The sequence below is a fragment of the Betta splendens genome, chromosome 13 (assembly GCF_900634795.4).
Source record: "Betta splendens chromosome 13, fBetSpl5.4, whole genome shotgun sequence".
Lineage (NCBI taxonomy): Eukaryota > Metazoa > Chordata > Actinopteri > Anabantiformes > Osphronemidae > Betta > Betta splendens.
This window is the reverse complement of record NC_040893.2, coordinates 10,354,229-10,378,236: the sequence shown is the minus strand read 5'-3', so window position 1 is coordinate 10,378,236 and position 24,008 is coordinate 10,354,229. Positions and strand designations below refer to the sequence as shown.

The 24,008-nt window shown below is 43.2% G+C and overlaps 2 protein-coding genes and 2 non-coding genes across 9 annotated transcripts in view; 2 read left to right on the top strand and 2 right to left on the bottom strand.

The window, feature by feature from the left end:
* Positions 1 to 2: 2 nt before the first annotated feature.
* Positions 3 to 5,790, bottom strand: p2ry2.1 (purinergic receptor P2Y2, tandem duplicate 1). Of its 5 annotated transcripts, none has more exons than XM_029170434.3 (5): positions 5,571 to 5,790; positions 2,042 to 2,390; positions 1,787 to 1,955; positions 1,323 to 1,659; positions 3 to 1,239 (listed from the first exon to the last, which is right to left on the bottom strand). In XM_029170434.3, exons 2-5 carry the CDS (start codon positions 2,373 to 2,375, stop codon positions 1,030 to 1,032), a joined length of 1,050 nt encoding a protein of 349 aa, XP_029026267.1. In that variant the 5' UTR covers positions 2,376 to 2,390; positions 5,571 to 5,790; the 3' UTR covers positions 3 to 1,029. The 5 variants fall into 5 exon arrangements, with proteins under 5 accessions (XP_029026267.1, XP_029026264.1, XP_029026265.1 ...); XM_029170431.3 differs by lacking the exon at positions 5,571 to 5,790 and adding an exon at positions 4,326 to 4,460; XM_029170432.3 differs by lacking the exon at positions 5,571 to 5,790 and adding an exon at positions 3,259 to 4,134.
* LOC114867610 (F-BAR and double SH3 domains protein 2-like) overlaps positions 4,711 to 24,008 on the top strand; it is a 35,996-nt gene continuing 16,698 nt past the window's right edge. For both annotated transcript variants that reach the window (XM_029170430.3, XM_029170429.3), the window contains exons 1-8: positions 4,711 to 4,843; positions 7,643 to 7,740; positions 14,573 to 14,618; positions 20,112 to 20,191; positions 20,433 to 20,577; positions 20,709 to 20,842; positions 21,729 to 21,783; positions 21,928 to 22,056. In XM_029170430.3, the coding sequence (XP_029026263.1) occupies positions 4,823 to 4,843; positions 7,643 to 7,740; positions 14,573 to 14,618; positions 20,112 to 20,191; positions 20,433 to 20,577; positions 20,709 to 20,842; positions 21,729 to 21,783; positions 21,928 to 22,056 (708 nt within the window). In that variant the 5' untranslated portion in view covers positions 4,711 to 4,822. The remainder of the gene's footprint in view (positions 4,844 to 7,642; positions 7,741 to 14,572; positions 14,619 to 20,111; positions 20,192 to 20,432; positions 20,578 to 20,708; positions 20,843 to 21,728; positions 21,784 to 21,927; positions 22,057 to 24,008) is intronic.
* Positions 11,951 to 12,024, top strand: trnat-agu (transfer RNA threonine (anticodon AGU)). Its single transcript has one exon. It is a non-coding gene; the product is annotated as a tRNA-Thr (tRNA).
* On the bottom strand, positions 13,643 to 13,715 carry trnam-cau (transfer RNA methionine (anticodon CAU)). The gene has a single exon. It is a non-coding gene; the product is annotated as a tRNA-Met (tRNA).

The window sequence follows — 24,008 nt, the reverse complement described above, 5'->3', positions numbered from 1 at the left end:
TTACAGGGGTGCTGCTTGGAAACGCCTGGAACGTTGCAGCAAGGTCGACCACATGTGCTGTAGGTCAGTCCTTTTCACGCTTGCATGTGGGATCCACATGATATTTAACTATACACATCATTTTATTGCAAGACTTTCTTACCTGTACATTCACACACACATGCACTGGACAGATCCAGACACAGTAACACCGCCTCCATCACTTTAAGTACACACACGGGCATTTTTATACTCTAAATAATAACCTCGACCAGCAGAGGGTGAGTGGTTGATGCTGCTCAGTTGGTTTTAGTTTTCACCCTCAGGTGTACTTTCATCATAGAGCTGTTTAGCTATTAGTCTTCATATTTTCTTATCCTGATGTTATGAGGAATATAATGTTTGTCTGGGGGACTGGATATTTATTGGTTGGACCAGTTGCACATTTCCATGGATTTTTTTATTACTACAACATTAAATGTTTTTAAACTGAAGTGCTGTTGTTACACGAGGAGGAAACGTTTAAAGATACATTCATCTCATCCACTCTGTAAATGACATTTATAATCTTTACATTTTTCTGTATGATGTTTTACTCTCCAAATAAAGAGAAGGTATATTTTAAGGACTGTGTCATTTGCTGGTGTGTTGTGAGTTTGTGTTTGCATGTGTTTTTGGGGTTGGACACTGGTGTGTGCGTATCATACAGAAAATTTCTGGAAAAAAGCACAGTAGCAGTAGTCCTTCAGTTTTTTTAGGCAGTGTCACCCTCTAGTGGTGATGTTGTACATCATATTGTAATAAATAATGTTACTTAGTTCAAACACCACCAGTAACTGTTACAACTAAAACGCTTTGTCTTCTAAGTGATATCAGAACAACCATATGGTCAAACTCTGTCATTTGTGTCTCTACTAAACTACTCCGGCAAAAAAAAAGACAAAAAAACAATGGTCTGGCTGAATATTAAACATAAACCAAAGACAGCCCACTTTTTTATTCTATATTTACAGATACTAAAAGAAGAGAAACAATAAGAAATGTGTGAAATCAGAGTGGAGTTGTCAAGCGCTGACTCACACTTTGGGTTTGTGCTTCCTTGGGTTCGGATGCAGATGCCTTGCTCTTCTTTTTGAGGTTACTACAAACGTCCTGTCCAGCCAGGAAGTAAAGGATGGGGTCCAAGCAGCTGTTGAGACTGGCCAGAGGTCGCGTCACCTTGTAGGCGACGCTGGAGGCCTCCAGGAATTTACAGCTAACCTGATGAACGCAAACATGAGACACGCGAGTCCTGAAGTGACTGTAACACAGCAAGATGAAGAAAAAAGCGGTGCGTTTCTCACCTGTGTCGGATTGACCTTCCTTAGGTGTCTGAAATAGTAATAAAGACTCCTGGTGACGTGGAAAGGGAGGAAACAGAGCATGAACGCTGCCAGCACAATGATTATCATCTTCACCGACTTCTGCCGGGCCCGTTGGGCCGTCGCGTTTCCCCCGGCCCCTTCGGACGCCCAGCCGGGCTCCAGAAGCGTCTGCACCATGAGGCCATAGCACACCATCACCACCACAAAGGGCACGGCAAACAGCAGCACGGACACAAGTGAGCTGTACACCAGGAAGTCTTCGAAATGCTCGGCGCTGGTGGTGTCGTAGCAGATCCTGTGGTTCGTGGTGTCATCCCTGCAAAATACCACAGAGAGAAGAAGACAGGAGCTCAAACAGGAGCTCAAACAGGAATTAATCAGTGACACATAATCAGTAGTCCACAATTGGAGACACTTTAAATACAAGAAGGAAAGAAATGCACCTTGTTCTTGAGAAGTAGAGAACAGGAGCCTGGCAGAATAAAACACAGGCCCACACGGCCACAGACACCTGCCGGGCCCGTCGACCCGTGACCCAGTAGACCGAGTGGATCGGGTAGCAGATGCCCACGAATCGATGGAGACTGATGCAGCACAGGAACAGGATGGAAGCTGCCGGAGGGAGGTCAAACAGGCTGTTAATGCACTGAAGGCTGGATCCCATTGGTTTGACGGGTTCATGCCAACTCAAACTGTACCGTATAGATTCGCGTAGAACAGGTAGCGTATGAGCTTGCAGAGCGCTTCGCTGAAGGGCCAGTCGTTCCCGTCCGCGTAGTAGTAGACGAGGAAGGGCAGCGAAAAGACGTAGAGCAGGTCGCACACGGTCAGGTTGAACATGTAGACGGTGGAGGGCTTCCAGCGCTTGGTGCGGAACACTATCACGTACAGCGCCGTGGCGTTGAGCGCCAGGCCCACCACGAAGACCAGAGAGTAGCTGACAGGAAGGAGGATGTACTTGAAGTCTTCATTGAATTTACAGGAAAGGGCGCTGACGTTGGTCAGGTTGGTCTTGTTGTCAAACGCGGCCATCTTAGTTGTAGGAAGCTAAGGAAGAGATTAGAACGATTCGAAATTATTAGACAATGTCAAGAACCAAAATAACAGAAGAAAAGGTTCAAACTTGTCTTTTTTCCCTGTGTATTTATTAAACAGAACTAAATATGTCTGCGGTCTGTACATGTTTGGAGCAGGGCAGGGCCCCGGGGTAGAGTATGAATGAAAAAGTGAGCTCAGCAGGCATCCGTGAATGAAATTTGAATAGCCTGAGGCGTTGGCGTCGGTAACCACAGCACCAGCGCCGGTGTAACTGGATGTGAAAAACCCAGTCACAGCCTGAATCGTCTAATTTAGAGTAAAGCATTTCACTCTGCCCTCCTCACGTTTCTGCATCAGTGACTGCTGTGGTTCTAGTCCGCAGTGTGCTGGTCGGCTACTCTGCTCCCAAACGCTTCACCTAATCAAGCATCGGAGGTTAGTAGATGCTCCTTCAATGTTTTATCACATCTGGGATAATAACTGATGATTCACTGAAACTTGTGCGTAAAACAGACTCTAATCCTCTGCTGTTGTCAGAGTTTTCCCAAAACCTCATGGTAGAGGAGAGAGGGACCCGCAGACAAATACCTCTTAAATTCAAACCAGACCCTGCACAAACAATTGTTTCAGTTTCTTTACATGACATATATTTTGTCAATCAACTGAACGCTCCAGTCCAGATGTGTAATAACTCAAAAATGACACATCACAAGCTGAATTGTGTTCAAGTTGACTAAAAACAGCTCCTAGTGAACCTCTTTTTACATCCCTCTAATATTCCACTGTCCTCCCTACACGTGCCATGAAAAGATGAACACAGGAGACAACAAACAGTTCGCAACAAGCCCAGAGGTTGAAAAGAAATGAAATCACTCACTCTGTATTAAACTTGTTACCTCTGGTACGGTGTCCTCATTCTCACATGCAGCTAGTTACTGGCTACTGTACTTCTGAGCAGGCTGAGGGGTGAATTCCTACCTAACATAATGTATTGAGTGGAGAAAAAAACCCTATAGAGGTGTGTGCATATTTCACAAGTTGCAGCCTGTACACAGCGTGTGAGTAATTGCGCCTGCAGCTCCGATGCTGACTACACTGTAGCTCTTCTCATACCTCACTGTACTGGTGTAAAAGTGACCCTTCGTGAAGTTACACATAAAAAAAAACAGCCAAAGTAATAAATAGTTTAAGAAAGTCTTACCTCAGAAGAGGAAGACAGAGAAATCACGAGCAAAAACCACAGGCACTGTACGTTAAAAAATGTTGACAATGACACTATACGTGGCAGTGCCACTATAAAAATGCAGAGGCGTGTATTCCTTTGGTAGCAAGTGTGAGTCTACATGGGTTTGAATAACTTAACTTCCAGGTGTTGAAACTCTGCGTATTAATGATTACACGACCCTTAACCTTCCCCAGAGCGAGCAGCAGGCGTGTGAAATACAAAAGTGGTTGCTTCCAGGCTGGCGTTTTTCCTGTGAGTCAATGCTACTTTAAAACTCGTCAACCATAAAATAATGGAGCGCACTGTCAGTATGTCGCACGTCGAAACCTGGTTTCCAGCTGCTGTTTGTGCCAATTTACAGACACCTTCTGTTGTAATTTATGGTAAACAATGAATGACCTTGTTGACATCATGATAACTCACGGCTTATATATATGTAATATTTAGTATAAATTAAGTATATTATATTTATCATTTGTTGTGTTTCGTATTATGATTGAATTCAGTTTTAATTCTGATATTCTGATTTTTCCTAATTTTCTTTTTCAATTTCTGCATGATCGATTTTTCCTCGATCGACTGCGGTTTCTTGTTGCTATGCAGGTCTGGGAGACGCAGCCTCCTTCTCCCCGTTTGAGCAGCTCAAGCGAAGGCCGATGCTTCGATGAAAAATAACCCCCGCGTGCACATGTTTAAAACCGCCGTTGTTCGCGAAACACCTTTTGCGCACGTCTTCCTCGGGGCTCGTGCCGACGACAGGGGAGCAGAGGCGGAAGAAACGCGCGTGTTTTCGAGCACATAGCGGATGCTGTGCCGCGCGCGGCCGCATTGGGGCGCCGTCGAGCTGGTTTATAGAAGGGGTTCCCCGTTCACATCACCCCCATTGCCTCGCTCTGCCTTTTCTTCTCCGCCTGTCTGATCCCCTGCCCCACAGCACAGCACAGTACAGTAACAGCAGACTAGCAGTGGCTGGATCCAGCACAAGTGCGTTCGGTGTGCCCTCGTAGCTTCAGCGTCTGCTCCGTATAAAGTAGCCGTTTATCATCAATCATGGCCGCCGGAGTGCAAATCTAAGTCCCGTCTTTCCTCCCTGTCGTTCGGAGGGGAGGATTTCTGTTGGAGGAAACTAAACATTAGTCCCGCACTGATTTGGATTTTCCTCTCGGAATTACAATACATCTCACAAGGGAATCACCATTCATGTCAATACTCCAAAATGCAGCCGCCGCCGAGGAAGGTGAGTGATCTCCGGGGTCCGTTATGTTGGAGCTGGGCTGCGCGGACAATGACAGATACCACCGTAGTAACCTCACATGTGCTTATTGTGTTTAATAGCCGCACACAGAAGCGTCTGGCTGCGCTGGATTAAAAGCCCGTCGCTAGCCAACATTAGCACCGCCTGCTAGCGGGGTTCGTAGTAACCCAGTGACATGGATATTCAGCCAAACGTCAAATAACGTTAGCTGGATGTAGCTAGGCGGGCTAACGTCGCCCCTTCCACAGAAATACCCCATAATATCAGCTATAATATCCGTAATGTCCGTTTAATGCGCCTCCCTGTAGACAGAACTTCTCCAAAGCGATCTACAAAACAACATTTAGACGCTAACTTGCAACTCTGACATCATAGCTGGCGCCGCCACAAAAATGACTTAACCGATTAACAGATTATTTGTGGCGTGTTGATTTCCTTTGCCAGCGTCTACGCGACGGTGACATCGAGACGGCAAAACAAAAAGCCGCCGCTTCTCCACGCTGTCACGCGTCTCGTCTCGGGAGGAGACCTTCGGTCGGAGCGGGGTCATGGCAGCCGGAGCCAGGTCCCCTCTGCTGATTGCGTTCACAGCCCCCTATAGATGGAGATCTAATGTGTGAGGACGGGAGAGTGTTGAGAGGCCGGTCTCGAGTGTGTACGTGTGTACGTGCGCGTGCTTTCCCGAAATAGATGCGTGAGAGCCAATTACCCCGCTGTGAACCTCAGCGCGGATTCCTCTTAATTACCACATATTCCCGCTTTGCCGTTTACAGTCCGCGCTGCGCGTCCTTGAACGTGTCATATCACGCCCGTGAAGCGCCGAGATCCTTTAATCACGGGCGTTCCACGAGCCACGGCGCGTATCGCCGTTATAGCCGTATGAATTTTGTAGGATGTCGTTATTCAGCTGTCAGTGCGGCTCTCGGGCTAAAAATACCCCGAATACTTGAACCACATTTGCAGGAAAATACTGATGTGAGCACGGAGCACAGCCACAGTTTATCAGCGGTGGCTTTTGGCTACGAGTCACTTTATTCCCAGTGCGACACATACACTGTAGCTCCTGAAGCTCGTCTATAGGTCGCCCCCATCACGTTTATGTTGCGTTAAAGATGGGGCCTGATGAGGTTGAACGTGAGATCTTAATTTGTGTTCGACAGCGAAACACACTTTTAATGCAGTGGATATTTGTGTGGGGAGAAGCGGAGTAGATAAAGTTAAAGGAAGACTTTATTGTCATGGCAGTGATACAACACAATTTGTTTGGAAACAGCAAAATTAAAAAAGGCCAATGTACACACAAAACAACTGCTATCAGATAGTAAAGTTTGTCATAGCAGTATTAGAGGCCTACTACTACAGTAGCTACTGCATCAACGTCTCCTACATCAGTGTGTGTGTGTGTGTGTGTGTGTGTGTGTGTGTGTGCTCCTACATTCCCTACATCTCCCTATCGTTTAACACAGACCAAGAATCAAGATGGATTTGCCTCATAATTTTCCTCTCTATGTCCAACCTTAAGTTCTCACTGTCAGTTTCCTCATCTCGGTGACCGTTCCTCTTCGTCGGCCTTGCCGTTTGTGTCTTTCTCCCTTCATTCTTACTCGCTCTAATCTCTGCCCGCCCCTCTCTGTGTTTGCCTATCACTCCTTCTCATTGCGCCTTGTGGTTTTCTAAGAGTGACAGAAGTTAAAATGAAGTGAAGTCAATTTGCGCTGATAACACATTGAACCACTCCCTTCTTATCCTCAGAACACACGGAACATGAAAGAATCGAGTTCTCCACAGTATTATGCCAGTGTTATGTTGTTGATTGTTTTGTCCAGAAAAGTCATGAACTTGCCCACTGTTACTCTGGTGAATAGCCTGTGGAATTCATCCAACAATACACAGTGACCTTCAAACAGCAACTGTGTGTTTATGTGTGCATTCAGACTTCTTTGTGTTCATATTATGGTGTCTCTTTTCGGGGTTTTTGGTGCAGGTTATAGTCCCTGTTCTTTTGTATATGTGACGATTTGATTTGCTTTTCCAGCCTGTTCTAACATCTATGAACAAAAAGTGTCTTCAGTCATCTTTGAATGCAAGAACTCTTATCAAAACTCAATAATTATTGTATTGATTATTGTATACTGGATTACGTGTGTGTGTCTGTCTGCGTGCATGTGTGTGTTACTTTCAGGTAGACTGTAGAGCTGATTAAACTTGGGCTTGATGACAGGTGATTGGCAGATGGATAAAATGATGGTGGTTTTTCTGTGTGTGTGTGTGTGTGTGTGTGTGTGTGTGTGCGCGCATGAGTGTGTTTGAAGGCATGCATTCCCATTAGTAGCTCATTTCACAGGGTCCACCGCTTACCGCACTTTGGACTTAAAATGAATGATGAATTGTCATAAATAATTCCATTTTTTAAACAAGCCTAAATGCCAAATATTTGTTGATCATGTCCGGTTGCTTTTGAGGACTTACTCTTTGTTTTTTTTGTAGAAACAATTTTAACAGTTTGTTACTTAATATGTAATAGATTTGTTTTGTGGACCTCTTGGTATTTAGTTAGACTGGAATATATTATATAATAGTGTTTGTGATACTTGAGTAAGACATTTAACATGTAACATTCGATCCAGCCACCAATGATAAAAACCTTTACTAATCAATGTGTATATGATATGATTGCAGCTGATGCTTGCTTTTTTGCTTTTACAGGTCTTTAGTAATATTTTTATGACGAGCCAGGAGATATATTCAGTTACCACATGATGAGTTTTATATTTCCTCCAGGTCAAAGTGACGCAGGAGCTGAAGAACACACACATGGAGCAGATGACAAGGCTCCACTTCAAACACCAGACCGAATGTGACCTGCTGGAAGACATGAGGTATTGTTTCACCCACTGTAACAGCAATGACTCCCTGATGACTTGAAATCTAGTCACAGTCCAGTGTGGCCGTGACGCACACATCAACACAGCGCTAAATGAAGAAAGGAAGCAACTAATGAATGAGGAAAGAGCAGCTTGAAAGAAAAAATGAGGAAGGGTGGGATTGTCATATTCCAGCTTGAGGAGGACAAAGGGGTTGAGAAAAGAACGAAGGCATTTCCTGCTCCACTCTTTCTGCTCCTTGCTCTCTCCCTCTTCCTTTCCAAATTTCATTCCCTTTGTCTCTTTCTTATTTTTTTGCTCTCTTGGTTTAATTTCTGTAACAGAATAGCTGTTTTTCTGTCTCTGTAGCTCCTTTTCATTTTGGCTTAGCTCTGTTTACTCTGTGTGATTCTGGCTGGTTTCCCTTGCAGATTTGGCAAAGAGAGGAAACCATGGTTCCTTCACACGCTCTTGTGTCTTATGTTGACTAAGCATTGATTATTTATGACAACAAAGTGTCTAATGCACTTTACTCCTCTGCTTCCACCTCTGTCTTTCTCTCTGTTTCTCATTATCACACTTTCTCTACCTCTTGTCTCCCCCCTCCTTACCCTTAGGGACAGTTCCAGCTGTTTGTGGACAGATTGCCTTGTTGCTGCTGAGTTTTGGACAGAGAGCAAGGCTTTGGTGTAGCTTGTGGTAGAGCCACTTAGGCATTTAAAACCACAGTGTGTTAGTCCTTTCAGTCAGTGAGGGATGGAGCCACATGCCACTGGCGGAAGGTCTCCAAGTTGTCATGGTTGAAAGATGCTGCCTGCAGCGTGTTGGTGTGTTTTTTGCAGCCTTTAATGTTTTGTAATTATTTCTGATGACACACTCTTATGGTGGTAAAATTCTGAGCAGCGGGAAAGTGAGATGATCAGGGAGACTGCATTGTGACTGGGAAGCTGGACTCAAGGCCCTGTAGCAACAAGCATCTGCTTTGTTGATGCGTCCTGGCTGCTGGATCTGAATTTAGGCTACAGTATGTTTGTGAAATTGTGACACAACGTTGTTACTATTTTTGGTAAAGCATATACAGTATTTGGCCGAGAACATAATTTACAGTAGAGCGCTTTTAACAAATAATGCAGCAGTACTTTTCACAGGACAAAACATTTATTATGATCTCCCTAGATCCCACCGGACAGGGAAAGTGTCACCGTTTAATGAAGCACACACACTGCCAACAGACACACATTTTCCAGTGCAAAGCCTGCAGTAGAGTTTAACTCTCAAATCCCAAAAGCTGCTCTAAAGTTATTTACCCTAATTAATCCACAGACTGTCTGTAATCAAAGCACACACACTTGTACTAGTTTGAAGCTCTAATGCCGTCAGCCTGTGTCTGAACCAAAACGTAAAAGAAATTTACAATAAAATATGAACATTTAATTTGATAACCTGGAGAAAGGGTAGTGTCTTTAATCCTCTGGGACTACATTTTAGCTGGACTAGTCTTAAAGGGGATAAGAGAAAGAGAGAGAGGAGCAAATGATGAGAGCTGATGGACTTAGGGAGTCAACTTGGTGTCCTCAATCCAGCTAAATCCTCCGTACCCTTATGTCTGCCACAACTGCTGCAAAAGCACACCCACCATCCAGTGCTGACCGTAAGAAATGTACAAGTGCTGATTAAGAAAATGTTTTCATCTCGACCACAGAGCTGCATCGGTTTGAAGTGCTGGACTAGAATTAACAGACCACATCTGTGTGTTATGTGGTGCATTTGCGTGGAATAAAAGAAAATTGTGCTTCAATCAAATTTATTGACCAAAGCCTATGAATTATCAGCAGATGTCATTAAAACATAATGGGCCTTCACGCTGAGTAGCCACATGAGCCAACCCAATTTGAACCCAAAATCCTATCACAGTAACTCGTTAATGCTTTTCTCTGCAGCCTCCATAATTGAACAAGAGGGGGACAATCAACAAAAAAGGACCCGACTTAACACAGTTTCATACCCTGTTAATGTAATTAGGCGACTTCCGTGTCTGGTGAAATGACAACACAGAAGACGTTGAGGGTTGAAATCACACAAAGCCCCTTGGTAATGACTGTAACAATAACAGTGGGTCAAAAACACATTGTTTCTGGTTTAATAACTGAGGGGTCAGCTGGACTTATATTATTATATGTTAATAAGTTAAAACAAAAATATAACTGAGGGTATCACACTGCAACTATTTGCAATAGGGCCTGCTCTAAATACCTGCCACTTCATCAAAGTTCTATCCGGACATCGTCATATTTATCAATCTTCATCAGCTTTGTTCAGACAGGACGCACTTTTGAAGGCTGGATTGCATTTTTTCCCATTTATTCAAAAAGTGTAATATTCCTTAACAGAAGCTATGTAGTTTACTGCTGTTGTGCTAGCCTAGATCCAGGGATCGCATCACCTCTTATCTACTGCGGCGTTTTCAAGATTTGTTAAATTGAAACCATCATGCTCAATTACCTTTATTCCCTGTCACTTCTATTTCCCTGAACCAATTTCCTGACAGTAATTAACCACGGCAGCCCACCGCGCAGTCAGTCAGTGTAGAGGTTTTTATTCTGTGGCAGATTCAAGTGTTCTAAGTGATTCAGCATCAAACAGCGACAAACCGACATCAACCATAGAGATCCCTTTGATAATTCTGATGGAGTAATCAGCAAGTGTCTGCTTTGATGCTGTGGACACATGTCAGAGCCCGAGGACATTGTATTCAAGTCAGCACACAGGGTTCATTCTAACGCAGCACCTAGGATGTTGGGGTTTATCAGGTCATTTCTAGTTTTTTATGTTCCTGACTTTAAGTGTGACATCAAATTGAGAACCGGTCTGCTGAAGCACCTTGTATGAACACCAGAGCTGGTGTACCGGTTGGTTCTGCAACTGTGAGACAGATAGTGGGTTTGCATGTGTGACACCAGTGCCTTTTAACATGAACATAGCAGCCAAGAATCAAGTTCTCTTCTCATAACTCATTGTCTATGTTTTATTCAGCAGTGAAATGCAGCAGTGGCCGTTTGCATTGTCCAAATGCCGGCGCAGCCCGGCAGAGTGCTGCAGAGTGTGCTCCATTATTTGTGGTTGCGATCACGCAGTGTGAAAACATGACCACCCTCCTCCACTTCTGCCGCGTTCTGTGACTCATGTTGCTTGTTCTGCTCTCACTGATCTCACTCTGTGTCCCGTCAAGCATTGATCTCAGCTGTTTTGCCACATTTCAATAGTCCCTGTCTACTTTTCAGCCCTATTTGCTCTCAACATTTACACACACATGCACCTGTACTGCCCTTCCCTAATTATGTACACCATGCATTCCCTAGCTCCTTACCTTAACCTTCATAGATAAAAAGTGACCCTTAACCTTAAAATTAACTTTTAGCCCTCAGTGCAGTTTGGAGCGGTGCATTCTCACACACACACATGCACATACTGTACAGTGCATAGACTTAGTGTCCACTCTGAAGCACTTAGAGTAAGTACTTCCTGCCAGGCATACTCATCTGCAAGTGCAGGCACTTTTTTCTCTCTTCAGCTGATACTGACACAGCTTGCAGCCCCATGTGCTACACAAACATGACAGGCAGACGGGGGGTGGGGGTTGCACATAGCCCAAGATGAAGGAATAAACCCAAGGAGAGGAAGCATAAATGTGTAGGTGGAGAGGATGGAGGGGTTTAAATATGAATTGGAATAGACTGTAGCCAAAACAAAGAAACAAACAAAAGAGAGTTAGCAAGGCAAGTGTGAGTCTATATTTATTTAATCTAACACCACAGGTTTTTAATAGATTTAGTTTTGTAATGACAAGCACACTGATGATTATACACATGCAGTTAAATAACCACACACTTTAGAGGTGTGCTCTGTTTATTGTTCTTTTGGCCTAAGGATAACACTGTCATACAACTATGCAGTGGGTGTGACGTACAGTATTTCCTACTGGTGAACTTATTAGATCTGTATTGCAGTGAAGCAATGGCAGCTTGAGAAGCCTAGACATGCCTAGTGTGGGTCTGTGTAAGCCTGAACTATAATATCAGAGCGGACAATAGCTTGTGTGTTTGAGTCCGTAGCAATGCTGGTATTGTATAGAGTGAATGGTTTTTAATTCCTTTCACCTGTGTCAGTGCCATAGCCAGTTGCAATTACTGAAACTTATTCAGCAGATAATTTTTCAGTATTATGTGGCGCTGTGGCTTAGTTGGTTAAAGCGCCTGTCTAGTAAACAGGAGATCCTGGGTTCGAATCCCAGCAGTGCCTTTTCTGCAGGTGGCGCTGTTGATTTTATGTGCGTTATCTCCTTTCGGAATCCATCATTTTAGTTTTAAGTTTTTGATATGCTTTTAGTCATTGTGAAGTTTTGACTGTCTCCTAAGTTGCCTACGTCATAGTTTTGTTCAAGGTTCTCTCTGGATGCATCAGTTCGTCAACCCTTAAACTGTGTCTCTTTTTTATTGTGTTTTACCAACGTATAGTAGATTGATTGAAAAACTACCTCAATTGGGGTCTAAGCAAACAGTCACTTAAACTTCTAGGGGCACATTTCTGGACATATTTATCTATCTAGTTTGTGATGATTCAGAGGATTTAATAAACATAACCCCAAAAAAGTAACAGCTGAAATAAACTGAGTAGTGAGGTATCTCTAGAAGCAGAAGCAATATAATTCAACAGTAATCTGTAGAGACAGAACGACACTGATGCATACAGATTGGGAAAGCAGTATTAGCTAAGATCTGCAATAACATATACATTATGTACCTACAGCTACATCGGTTGCACAACAGCTATTTGAAGTGTCTGCTATGTTTAGTAGCTCTAGTAAGCAGTCCTCAGTTGTCATTAGTGTGAAGGGCAAGGGATTGTCACAGAGCTCCTAGATCAGTGGATGCTGTGAAGTTGTGCTAACTTCAGTATGAGGTTCGGTACAAACACCAAATAACGCAGCTTGGCTTTTGATAGTTAAAGATATGTAGAGACAGTGACTTGATTTACCCTAAAATTTCCAGGTCAATAGAATTGATAAGTTTTCTGCAGCCCCACCTGCTTAGCTTTCTGACACAAAAGGATGTCATGGCCTTCAAGTTAGTTCTGTGTAACCAGCAAAAGTGTTGTTACAGTAAAATGAGGTTGTCTGTAAATGGAGGATGAGTTAAAATCTGCTAGATTGAGTGAGAATCATCACAGGTATTACAAATTTTAGTTCCAAGGCATCTTGAAAGCTGAAGTGATGTAAAAAAGGTGTAAAATTTTCTTATTTATAAAACATGACAGCTATGATTTAATGAAACTGAAGGTTCAGTGGACCTAAACATCATTCAGTGTTTGCCAAAGGCTTTTCATTATTTATTCAAGCGTGTGCCTTGTTTGATTAGCATGTTTTTTTCTTACTGAGTACAGTAAGTACAAGTACAGAGGGCCCAAAGCTGAACCTTCTAGATGTATGTATATGTATATTATCGCATTTTGTCTGGCTGTGGACAGTGGAAATTCATTCAGACTTGAAGCTACTGAATTTTGAAATGAAAGGTGTGCTGTGGATTGGTTTATATACAGTATTTTGAAACAGTGTATCATTTTTTGACGTAGTCCCAGAATTGTGTTTGTCCGAACCTTGCGTTGCAGCAAGCTGACACAAAGAGTAGAAACAGCTGTCACTGTCTGTCTAACTTAGTTTGTCTTCCAACAGAAAGAAAAAACAGCTGTGAAAGTGTGATATCATCAGTGTTCACAGGCACACAAATAACTGCAATAAAGTGTCTACTGTCAGAATGGAGTGACTTGTCTGTAATGTGACAGATCAGTTTGTAGGATGTCTCTTTAGATTAAGATGGAGTTTCTTCAATATTTTAAGCAACTTCCCTACTTTCAAAATCTCTGCCCCGTGTGAGGCTCGAACTCACGACCTTCAGATTATGAGACTGACGCGCTGCCTACTGCGCCAACGAGGCTGTGTGTGATGCCACCATCAATACGTGGCCTTGTCACATGTATTCGCACCGACGTGAATACATTTGACAAAAATCCCTGCCCTATTGGGTAGAACTGTCATTAGTACAGATAGAACTGGCAGTAATTATGGTGTCTGCACTTAAAGTAAGTGTCATCTGCCATGGTTTTCTTTTTTCTTTTGCTACTTAATTGACGCTATGAGGTTCCCTCACACAGTCACACGGTTGTTTAGAGTTTATTGTAAACAGCAGTTGAAGTCTAAATAAAATAGCCCCAAATCCCAGCAGGGCTTTTTCTGCACTCTTCATCCCTTAAAAGCTTGGTTGTATCTATTCCAAATGTAACATGAGTGGAGAGAGTGAAAAAAACACATTATTTAAATGAACATGTAAACAAATCTTAGAACAGTTCCTTATTTGTCCATGTTTCTGAGTTACAGTAACTGGGATTAGGTCTGATTATAGAAAATTAGAGATGGCTTATTAAACAATATTATTGTCAGATATGTAGGAACAATGTGCTCACCTGGTGAGGTAATCTTATCTTCTATATGCTTTTGCTCATTCAGTAGATCTATTTGTGTATTCATATAACAAATATTATGCTTTCATTCTGCACATTCCTGAGCTGGACGTTACGTCATGTTTGAGGATAAGGAAAACGTTTGTGCATATTGTGGGTCTAGTTATAAACTAATATAATTAACGTTTTGGTTTTTTAGATATATAAAAATATTCTAGCAAGAGACAGAAGGTTTTTGAGACATGCTGCATTGTGCAACACATATTATGAATGGAAACTTAATTTATTATCTGTTTGCCACTTAAGTCAGACTCTCAAATCCCTCTCTCTGCAGGAGCTACAGCTTGAAGAAGGGGCAGCTTGAGAGGGACTATGCACAGGTAAGACCGCCTTGGTAAACCAAGCCTTTTGCTTTTCCTGCCTGTGTTTTTTGCCTTTATATATCTAGAGATAATGTGACTTTAAACCTGAGATGAATGGGCATTCAGTGAATCAATCTTAATTTTTATCTCTTGAAACCGATCAGACCAAATATCTGGACTAGTTGTATTTTGACTTAAAGGAAAATATTTGTAGGCATTTCTAAAAGCAAGTTTCTTGACTTCCATCAAATTATTTTCACCTCTTAGGCAGCAACTTGGTCGCACATTCTGCAGATCTGCCAGGGCACACATAGCCAAGTACATTTCCCAGTAGAAGACTGCATCAGCACAGTGCGCTTGCTAAGCAGTACTTGAGGGGCTGTCTAAGTAGACACCCAGAACTGCTCTCTGTCGCTGAAGCAATAGAGCGATTTCGTTTGTATTTTGATGCTACTCATCTAAAGCCCCCTTCATGTACACAGTCACACACACCTTCTACAAATCTGCAAAGAAATAGTACCATACAAATATGAATTCTATTCAGCTTTCTTCACAAATCACACTTGCCTTCTAGCTCTAATGTCACCATTGCACATGACAGGATGGGGAGAGGGAAGGAGTTTGTGTGTGTGTGTGCGTGTGTGTGTGTGTGTGTGTGTGTGTGTGTGTGTGTGTGTGTGTGTGTGTGTGTGTGTGTGTGTACCTGTGTGTATTCATTTGCATGTGGTGTGAATGATTAAATATGAGCTTCCTGTGGTCAGTGCCTTCAGTTTGCAGACGCTCTGTACCCCCCCCCCCCCCCCCCCCCCCCCACTCTATTGCTCTCTCTATCGCTTACTGTTCTCCCTCAGCAGTGCCTCCTTCACCTTAGAAATAGAGGTTGCCTAGCAACAGCCCCACCATCCAATCTCAGTTGGACAATGGATTCTCTCCTAATTGTAGGTGTGTGCTTTGTTGTGTGTATTTATGTGTGGGAATTTGAGTACAACAGTTTATTTTATAGAGCCACGGTGAATAGAAAATAGATCCATTTATAACATCCTATAGGCAATATAATTAGTCTCTATGTCTCTTTACCACAATAGCATTTTATTATGACCCATCTACCCTTGCCTCTTGTTGTTGTCCCTCCTTCTACTACTCTCAGGTAATCGACCACTGCCAGTAACTCAGGGAAATTCCACTCCCTTATTGGCCCCCTACTGGCGATACAGACAGAAACCCAGCCAATCAGCTTGTTCAACAGAGCGAGAGGAAGAGAGAAAAATGAATAGGAAGTGTGGAGAGGAAGGGCATAAGCTGTGGGAAGACAATAGATTTAAGCACTTAATAGAAAAAAGTCTAGTACGAGCACTGATGTAGCAAAAAAGGGAAGATGTGGTTCTTTCACTGTCTCAGTCAGGCGTCTTTGTGAAGGAGTCAACCACAATTACCTAACATCAATCAAAAGCGTGTGTGTTTTATCGCGTAAGTGTTACTTACTACTAGAATAGTTTCAGACTGGGGTCACTCTGCTGTGCTCCACAGGCCAAGAAGAGCAGCATTCTGTGGCTGGTGTTGGCGTCCATGTCCTACGCCTTTGTTTGTTACATGTAACACAGTGAAAACATCACGGGTGGCTCTTGAAATACTATAAGTTCCTTAAGTCAGTTTACATGAGACCTAAAGCATATGGGTTTTTAGGCCTCTTTCTAAATTCCTCATAATGTTTTCAGCGCCTGTACAATAACACATATTAACAGCAGCAGCTATACGAAACCACAAATGCATAAGAGCCATTTAATGCATTCAATGTCTGCTGTCTCCTTTAAACTAGCGCAATTTATTTCCTGTGCCTTCCTCATAGTAGCATAGCTACTTATTTAACCTTACTTTGAAGAAGTACAGTAGATAGCCGAAATAGTTTAACTTTAGCTTTAGCACAACACACACACACACACACACACACACACACACACACACACACACACACACACACACACACACACACACACACACACACAAAGAGGCACAGTATTGCAGACAGGAAGAGACGGGTGGAGAAAATCAAGTATATTGATTTAGGAGGAAGTCGAGAAAGTAAGTGGGTTGAAAAGGCAGACGCACAACTGCAAAAGAGAGACAGCTAAGGGAAAGTGAGCGAAAGTGACAGAGACAGGTGAAGACGCGGGAGAGTAAACAGAAGGCAGCATCAAGGACTGTGCGCGGAGTTGTTTGCCAGTTTGCACAGTTCGCAGGAACGTGTCAAATGGAAGGAGAAGGCAGTGTTGTCTAGGGAAGAAAGAAATTATGATTTTAACCATGTCCACAATGCTCACTACTGCTCATACTGCTCACTAATCATCAGTTCCCACTGCTAGGACAAAAGCTGCCTGAGGAGATTTCAGGTATAAAGAAAATGGGTGAAAAACGTTATTCTGCACAAAAGTGCAATTGCCATTTAGGGTAATGCATTTTATTATGACTTGTAGCTTTTCCCATGGACTTAAATGCAGAAAATGCTGGAATGAAGCTGCAGACATACTGTACTGTACAAATGAACTCACGTAGACCAGGCAGAACGCACTGTACACAAAATATTAGGCATTTGCCACAAACACACACACACACACACACACACACACACACACACACACACACACACACACACACACACACACACACACACACACACACACACACACACTGGTCTCCTCAGGACATCCTGCCGTCTGGGTACCCTGTGTGCCACTCTGATCACAAAAACAGGATGCATGTGTGAGAGCCTGTTCGCTTCACTGTATGTGTGTGCATTCAAAGGAGCGCTTGCACTGTATGCGGACCACACAGGAAGGGCAGAGTGGTTACCATGGCAACATGCTGTTCAGGTGGTTGCCAGGTAATGTCAGGAGAGAAGGGATGATGAAGGGATCATATGTGCTATAAAAATAAGCTTATGGAGAGAGACAGAAGGAGGACGTAAGGTATGACTGTACAGGATGGAGGTGGTGGGCAGCTATAGTGGGGGATGGAGGGAAGAGGAAGGAACAGCACCTTAGTGAAACTGTCAAACAATCAGTTCGTCTGTCACTGCTCAGTCATTGCCAGATCCTGCTGACATCGCTGTTGCTCAGATGCCAGGCCTGCCACCATAGTCTCCTCTAAGAGGCTTTAAAATGTATGCTTGACCCTAAAGGGAGCCAGATAAGGAAGGTGGACTCACATGTTCACTGCTTTTACATTTTGACTAATTGTAATCCTATTGCATCATAATTAAGCAACATCACATCTTCATATTGTTTTTGTAGCAGCACGTTAGGCTTCTATTGACTTTTATGCAGGTAATAGTAACAGGCTGGTTTACTGTGACTAACAATGTAAATCCTCACAGGTGATAAATTGGTAGGAAGCTTTGTGTGGTGGAGGCTAAGCTGTCAAATCAGTTCCCCTGTCAGCCGGTCAGCTCTCGGTCTGTCGCTGTCCTCACTTAACCCACCAGCCCTCCACACATGCACTCGCATAAATCATCCCGCCAAACACATACACATGATCTGTGTTTGTACAGCAGGAGGCAATTAAACCCCAGACACGTCTACTGCAGTTTGCGGCGTGCCTGTCCACACACACACACACACACACACACACACACACACACACACACACACACACACACACACACACACACACACACACACACACACACACACACTTCCGCTCCCTTTTTCTAACAAACACCCACACTCAGTCTTTCATCAGAACCGTCCACACCCACTCCACCCATCCCTGGAGAGAGAGGTTGACTAGCAAGCGCGCTTCCTTGGACAGTGTAGTTTCTGTGCCATGAGTGACACTTAAGTGGCAAGTGACCTTATAAACCTTAAAAAAATAATATGAATTGAAAATAAAACTGTTACATTTACTTTCTCTGTTTTAATAAGAACTTGATGAGTGACAGTTGCCCATGCATTAAATGTACTAGGTGGTCCACAAGAGACCTTATTCCTCCCCCTCTTGGGTATCTACAGTACAGTATATAATAACAATCTGTAACATGTTTGTTGTCATGTTGAATTGTTCAAATAATAGTGATAAGAAAAACAACCTCGCTGTGCAGGATGACCAGTGCATCCATAAACACTGGCACATTCTTCTCTCAAATCTAACATTTCAATTTATTTGAGGTGAACTGTTTTTTTTTTTATAACAATCTAGGCTACTTTGTCTGACTTTATACTAAGTAGCTTTCATACAGTATACGACATATTAGCACCTCATCTACGACAAAATCTGTGCTCCATTGGTTAATAGTTCAGCTTTCATGTACAGTAGCAGGAAAACTGTGAAGGTACTGTGGAGTGATTTATTTCTACAGACGGGCAGATATTGAGCCGGTGGGTGCCAGGGGTGTTTGGGCCACAAGCTCTCCAAGGACACTATCGTTTGTTTCAGGTGTAGAAAGTCATATTTCAGAAAAAAATGGTAGATTTTTTTGATGGCCTCATTCACCACCTGTGAATAGCTTAATAGAGCTAGAGGGTATTTTAGTGAACGAATGTACTGTATAATGACCGAACAGGCTGTGAGAATAGTAATGTTACAGATGCAGAATGAAAGCTGGAGAGAAATACAGTATAAGCATAGCGTTGATTTGTTCCTTAAAGCAGAACTGAACACATTACTTTCAGGAATAGTGATCAGCTGAGATCAGATAAGCATTAGCTCTGTTTGTCCTGACTAAGTCATGGTGGTTGTCACTCTGGTTTTATTAACAGGGACTCTTTTTCCCACCCTTCTAGACACACTCCAATACACTCAACCACAGGCACACGTTCAGACAGGGCAACACTGCCTGTGAGCTGTCGCTACTGACACAGTGACCCAGTCCAGGAGATGTAGGTTAGCCTTTCCTGCAGCCCTCGGTTTCTGCTCACACACACAAAAGCTGACTGGGGAATCACTGCTGCTGATGCAGAGCTGATACTACTGATAGTGGGATTGTGCAGTGAGGGAGTAATAAGAAATGCTAAAATGACTTGGTAACTTACTGTAAGTGGTTCTAGATATAAGGTGCGCTTCAAAATATCTGCAGCATTGCAGCAGTAGAATGTATTGAAATACAGCAGCTTTTTTATGCCCCAGTGTTGTGACCTTTTCCTTGTGCATAGCACACAAGAGCTTTACTAGCTTTACAGCTGCCTAGAAATGGCATCGACATGAGAATCTTTTAGCAGGACTCCAGTAATTCAAAGACATGCTTACATGCTTCAGATGCTTTGCTGGTTAGTGGTCAGCCGTGTACTCTGAATACTTAAGGATAGATTTTAGTTGACATCCGTAATCAGTGTGTTCCTATAAAACGGGATCATGTTTTGAAAAAATGTAAACCAGTTGTGTCAGACATTTAAAATGTTGTCTGAGGAGAACCATTAGAAGGAGAAAGCAGACTGTAGTACTTGAAATTTAACAGTAGAAACAGCATGTGAAGGAAAATGTGCTCTTCAGAAGATGAGAAGTACTTATTTACTGTTTCAGGCTCTGCAGAAATTGGCGAGTCAGTACCTAAAGAGAGACTGGCCGGGGACCAACCCTGACGACCAGAGGACAGACTACAGGTACGTGTGTGTGTATTTTTTGCTCAGCTCAAACACAAAACCTTTTGTTCATTAGTTTTGTGCTCTTTCTACCTGTTAGTAATCTAAAAAAATGCTGGTCCACAGCACAATAATAAAATACTTATAGGTGCCTTGTTTACTTTTGTTTACTACCGATGCACTTTTTACCTCTACAGTTTTATAGCATTGTAAAAAATAGATCAAAAATCTAATCAAAGATGTGATTTTTCTCTATATGTAGGAATGTTTACGCAGTGTGGAGGTCCTACTTGGAAGGCACAGTGCAGGTGAGTCAGTCTAGACTCAATGTGTGCGACAACTACAAGAGCGAAGTTTCGGATCCTGCTAAGACCGTTAGACTCTACAAGGAGCAGCAGCTCAAAAAGGTAAGTAGATGTGTGGATAAAAGTGGTTTAGTCATAGCTCTCTGAATCAATCTTTGCTCCGTGTAGTCACACTGAGTTAACGTGAGTCATGTTGATGTGCTCCTCCTTTAACAACATGCTGTCTTTTACAGACCATAGATCAGCTGAGCGGCATTCAAGCCGAGCTGCAGGAGTCTGTGAAGGAGCTCGCCAAAGCCAAGAAGAAATACTACGACTGCGAGCAGGTGGCCCACGCCGTACGGGAGAAGGCCGACATAGAGGCCAAGTAAGATCCAGAGCCATGTGCATGTTGTGATACCATGGAGAATTCAACAGAGAGAACTATGTGGGCTTGTGTGAGTGTGCAGGAGAGTGATGCAGAAGGAGAAATATAATTATGAAGGAAAGAAAGAATCAATAAAAAAACAATGTCAGGCAAAGAAAATATAGATAAAAAAAAAAAACACGCCAATAAACAATCATCAGAGCGGTGGAAAGCAGTCACACAGCTGCATCAGAGTTTGCCCCAGCGTTGTTTTCCTCCCAGCCCTAGGTAGCAGTAGCTATGGTGACATTCTCACTTCAGTGAATTCACTGCTCCGGTAAGCGCCTCTATCAATTGGCTGTGAACTTTTTTGTTCTGCATCACTCAGTAGAAAGTCACAGATAAATGACTGCATAGCCGTGTGTGTATGTGTGTGTGTGTGTGTGTGTGTGTGTGTGTGTGTGTGTGTGTGTGTGTGTGTGTGTGTGTGCGTGCGTGTGTGTGTGCGTGCCTGTGTGCGTGTGTGTGTGTGTGTGTGTGTGTGTGCACAGACAATACATTTGGTAGCACACGCCTCATTTTAACACCTCTTGGCATAAAGGCAAAGTAGATGCACATCACAGTCATATGTTTTCATGCAAGTGCAGTACCATAAGTACAATAGAACAGAATAACAAAAGCAGCACATGTGAGCATGTGCATGCAACACAACACTCTGTCATCTAATCAAGGAGGTCTTCTGCTCAGTGTCACCATCCATATACTGTAAACTGTGGTGGCCAGACCAGGTCCAGATGTAATGCTTCTAAGCTCTAGCCTGATCAGGGTCAATTGATAAGGTCTGCTCTGAGTCAGAGGTCAGAGTAATGATCCGCTTGCAGTAATTTATTTATTTATTTTTCTCCAGGTCTAAACTGGGTCTCTTCCAATCAAGAATTAGTTTACAGAAAGCAAGCGTAAAGGTAAGAGAGCTCACACTCACAAAAACGGTTGTCTCGTTTTCTTCCTCTAATGAGCCCTGAACCTACACTGACATCCTGGGGCTCCACTTAAGGTCTAATAGACTTTAATGTGATACTGTACCGACTGTCTCTCTTTCGTTTTAGTTGAAAGCTAAGAGAAGTGACTGTAACTCCAAGGCAACGCAGGCCAGGAACGACTACTTGCTAACTCTAGCCGCCGCCAACGCTCACCATGACCGCTACTACCACACAGACCTGCTGCACTGCATCCAGGTATTTACAGGAAGAAGCCATTTGTTGTGTCGGGGGGTAAAGTGTGTGATTCTGTTGTTACCTGTGGTATCCTAATGTGTGTTATTACACTTGTTCGACAAAAACCCTATCATCTTATGAGGCTGTTGAATTGAAACCCATTTGTCACAGAAGCCAGTTTACTGTCATCACTTTATTAGTTTCTGTTTGTTAGTGTAAACATCATCCTCCATCTGCTGCTACATGACCTCTCTGGAAATACACTGGAACCAATCTTAGCTAAAACACTGACACTCAGTCACAAGGCAGAACTGTTGGTCTGTTCACGGCTTATCCTCGATCTGATTTGGACAACAATGACAATGACAGGCATGACAGGCAGACGCACACATACTGTACACAATGTAAGTAAACACACCTCAACTTCTGTGTGCTGCCATGCTTGCTCTTTCTTCTTCCATATAGACAGTGATGAGGTACTACATGCACTTGACACACACAGACAGCCTTTGAATATGCAGTAGGTAGCGTATAATCACTTACAAGCCTCTCGTATCGCCTACTGATGCCACGATCTCCGCCTTTGGCATGTATGAGCATCTCTGCCACGAGGCCGTCCTAAATAATAGATCCTCAGCTCATAGTGACAGAAGGACACGGCTGCAGGGAAACAGTCACATCCTCAATTGCACGCACAAAGTCACAAAGCCAACGGGGGACTTTGCTAGAGGGAAGCAATCTGCTTGTCCTCACTCCGTCCTCTGCAGCTCCACTTGTGGTGTTTACAGGCCATCACCTGATGGTGACAACACTCTCCACAGAGGAACCAGAACCTACATCACAGCAAAATCTCTACTCTTTGCATAATTAGGATGATGGGAATTGGCCCAGACATTAGCATCAGTGGTGGGCCTTCATCACTTCAACTAATATGTAGTCTCTATCTTCAACAATATTTGTAAACAAAGTTACTATTGACATAGTAAAAAAAAGTTATACTGACACAATAGCCAATAATTTTATAGTAATTTTGCAGGCACTGGGCCAAGGAATTGATGTATGATATGAACAGTATATATTGATGCCACAGTCATGACAGGCCCAGGATAGACAGGCTGCTCCATGTCTCCCTCTGCTGTTTGCTGTGGATTTGCTTCTCATTGTCTATTTTTGACAAACCTGGCTGTGCGCACACTTCGCCTGGTAAACTTGTACCGGTTGATGACGTCATACAAAATCACGGTCTGCAGTCATGACAGAGGGACGGGCCTTTTTCTGGAAGCTGACTCATTTCTTTTCAGCGCTACCGTAAAAGGATGAAAGGAGGAGGAGGAAATGAGCAGAACGATTTAGACAGAAGTGTGTGAAAAACCCACCCGTATGACATCATTTCCTAGTCGACATGCCATTGTTTTCTAAATCAGCATCTGTGTGTGTGTCTGTGCACCAGTTGTAACTTTGTGAGGGTTTGTGTTTGTGCATGTTTCAATAAGCAGAGACATGTTCCTGTGTAAGAGGTGTAGGTGTTTGTGCAGACAGGTTTCCGAGAGCGGGTGTTACTTTTGTGAAGTACTTGGCCAGAGGACTGTATGTGAATCTGAGTGTTTTAAAGTGTGTGTGTGTGTGTGTGTGTGTGTGTGTGTGTGTGTGTGTGTGTGTGTGTGTGTGTGTGTGTGTGTGTGTGTGTGTGTGTGTGTGTGTGTTGAACTGGAATCTGAACCCCTTCACCTTTCTCTGCAGCTGTGAGAACACCATCCAAAAACACCATCCAAAGCATACTTTGAAACACACACACACACACACACACACACACACACACACACACACACACACACACACACACACACACACGCTGGGTTTCTTAGTGAGACGATGCAATGTCCTCACAAGTGTATTTAAAGTGTATTTGACTTCACCTTCTATACTGTACCTTGAAACCCCCCCCCCCTCCACACACACACACACAAACACAC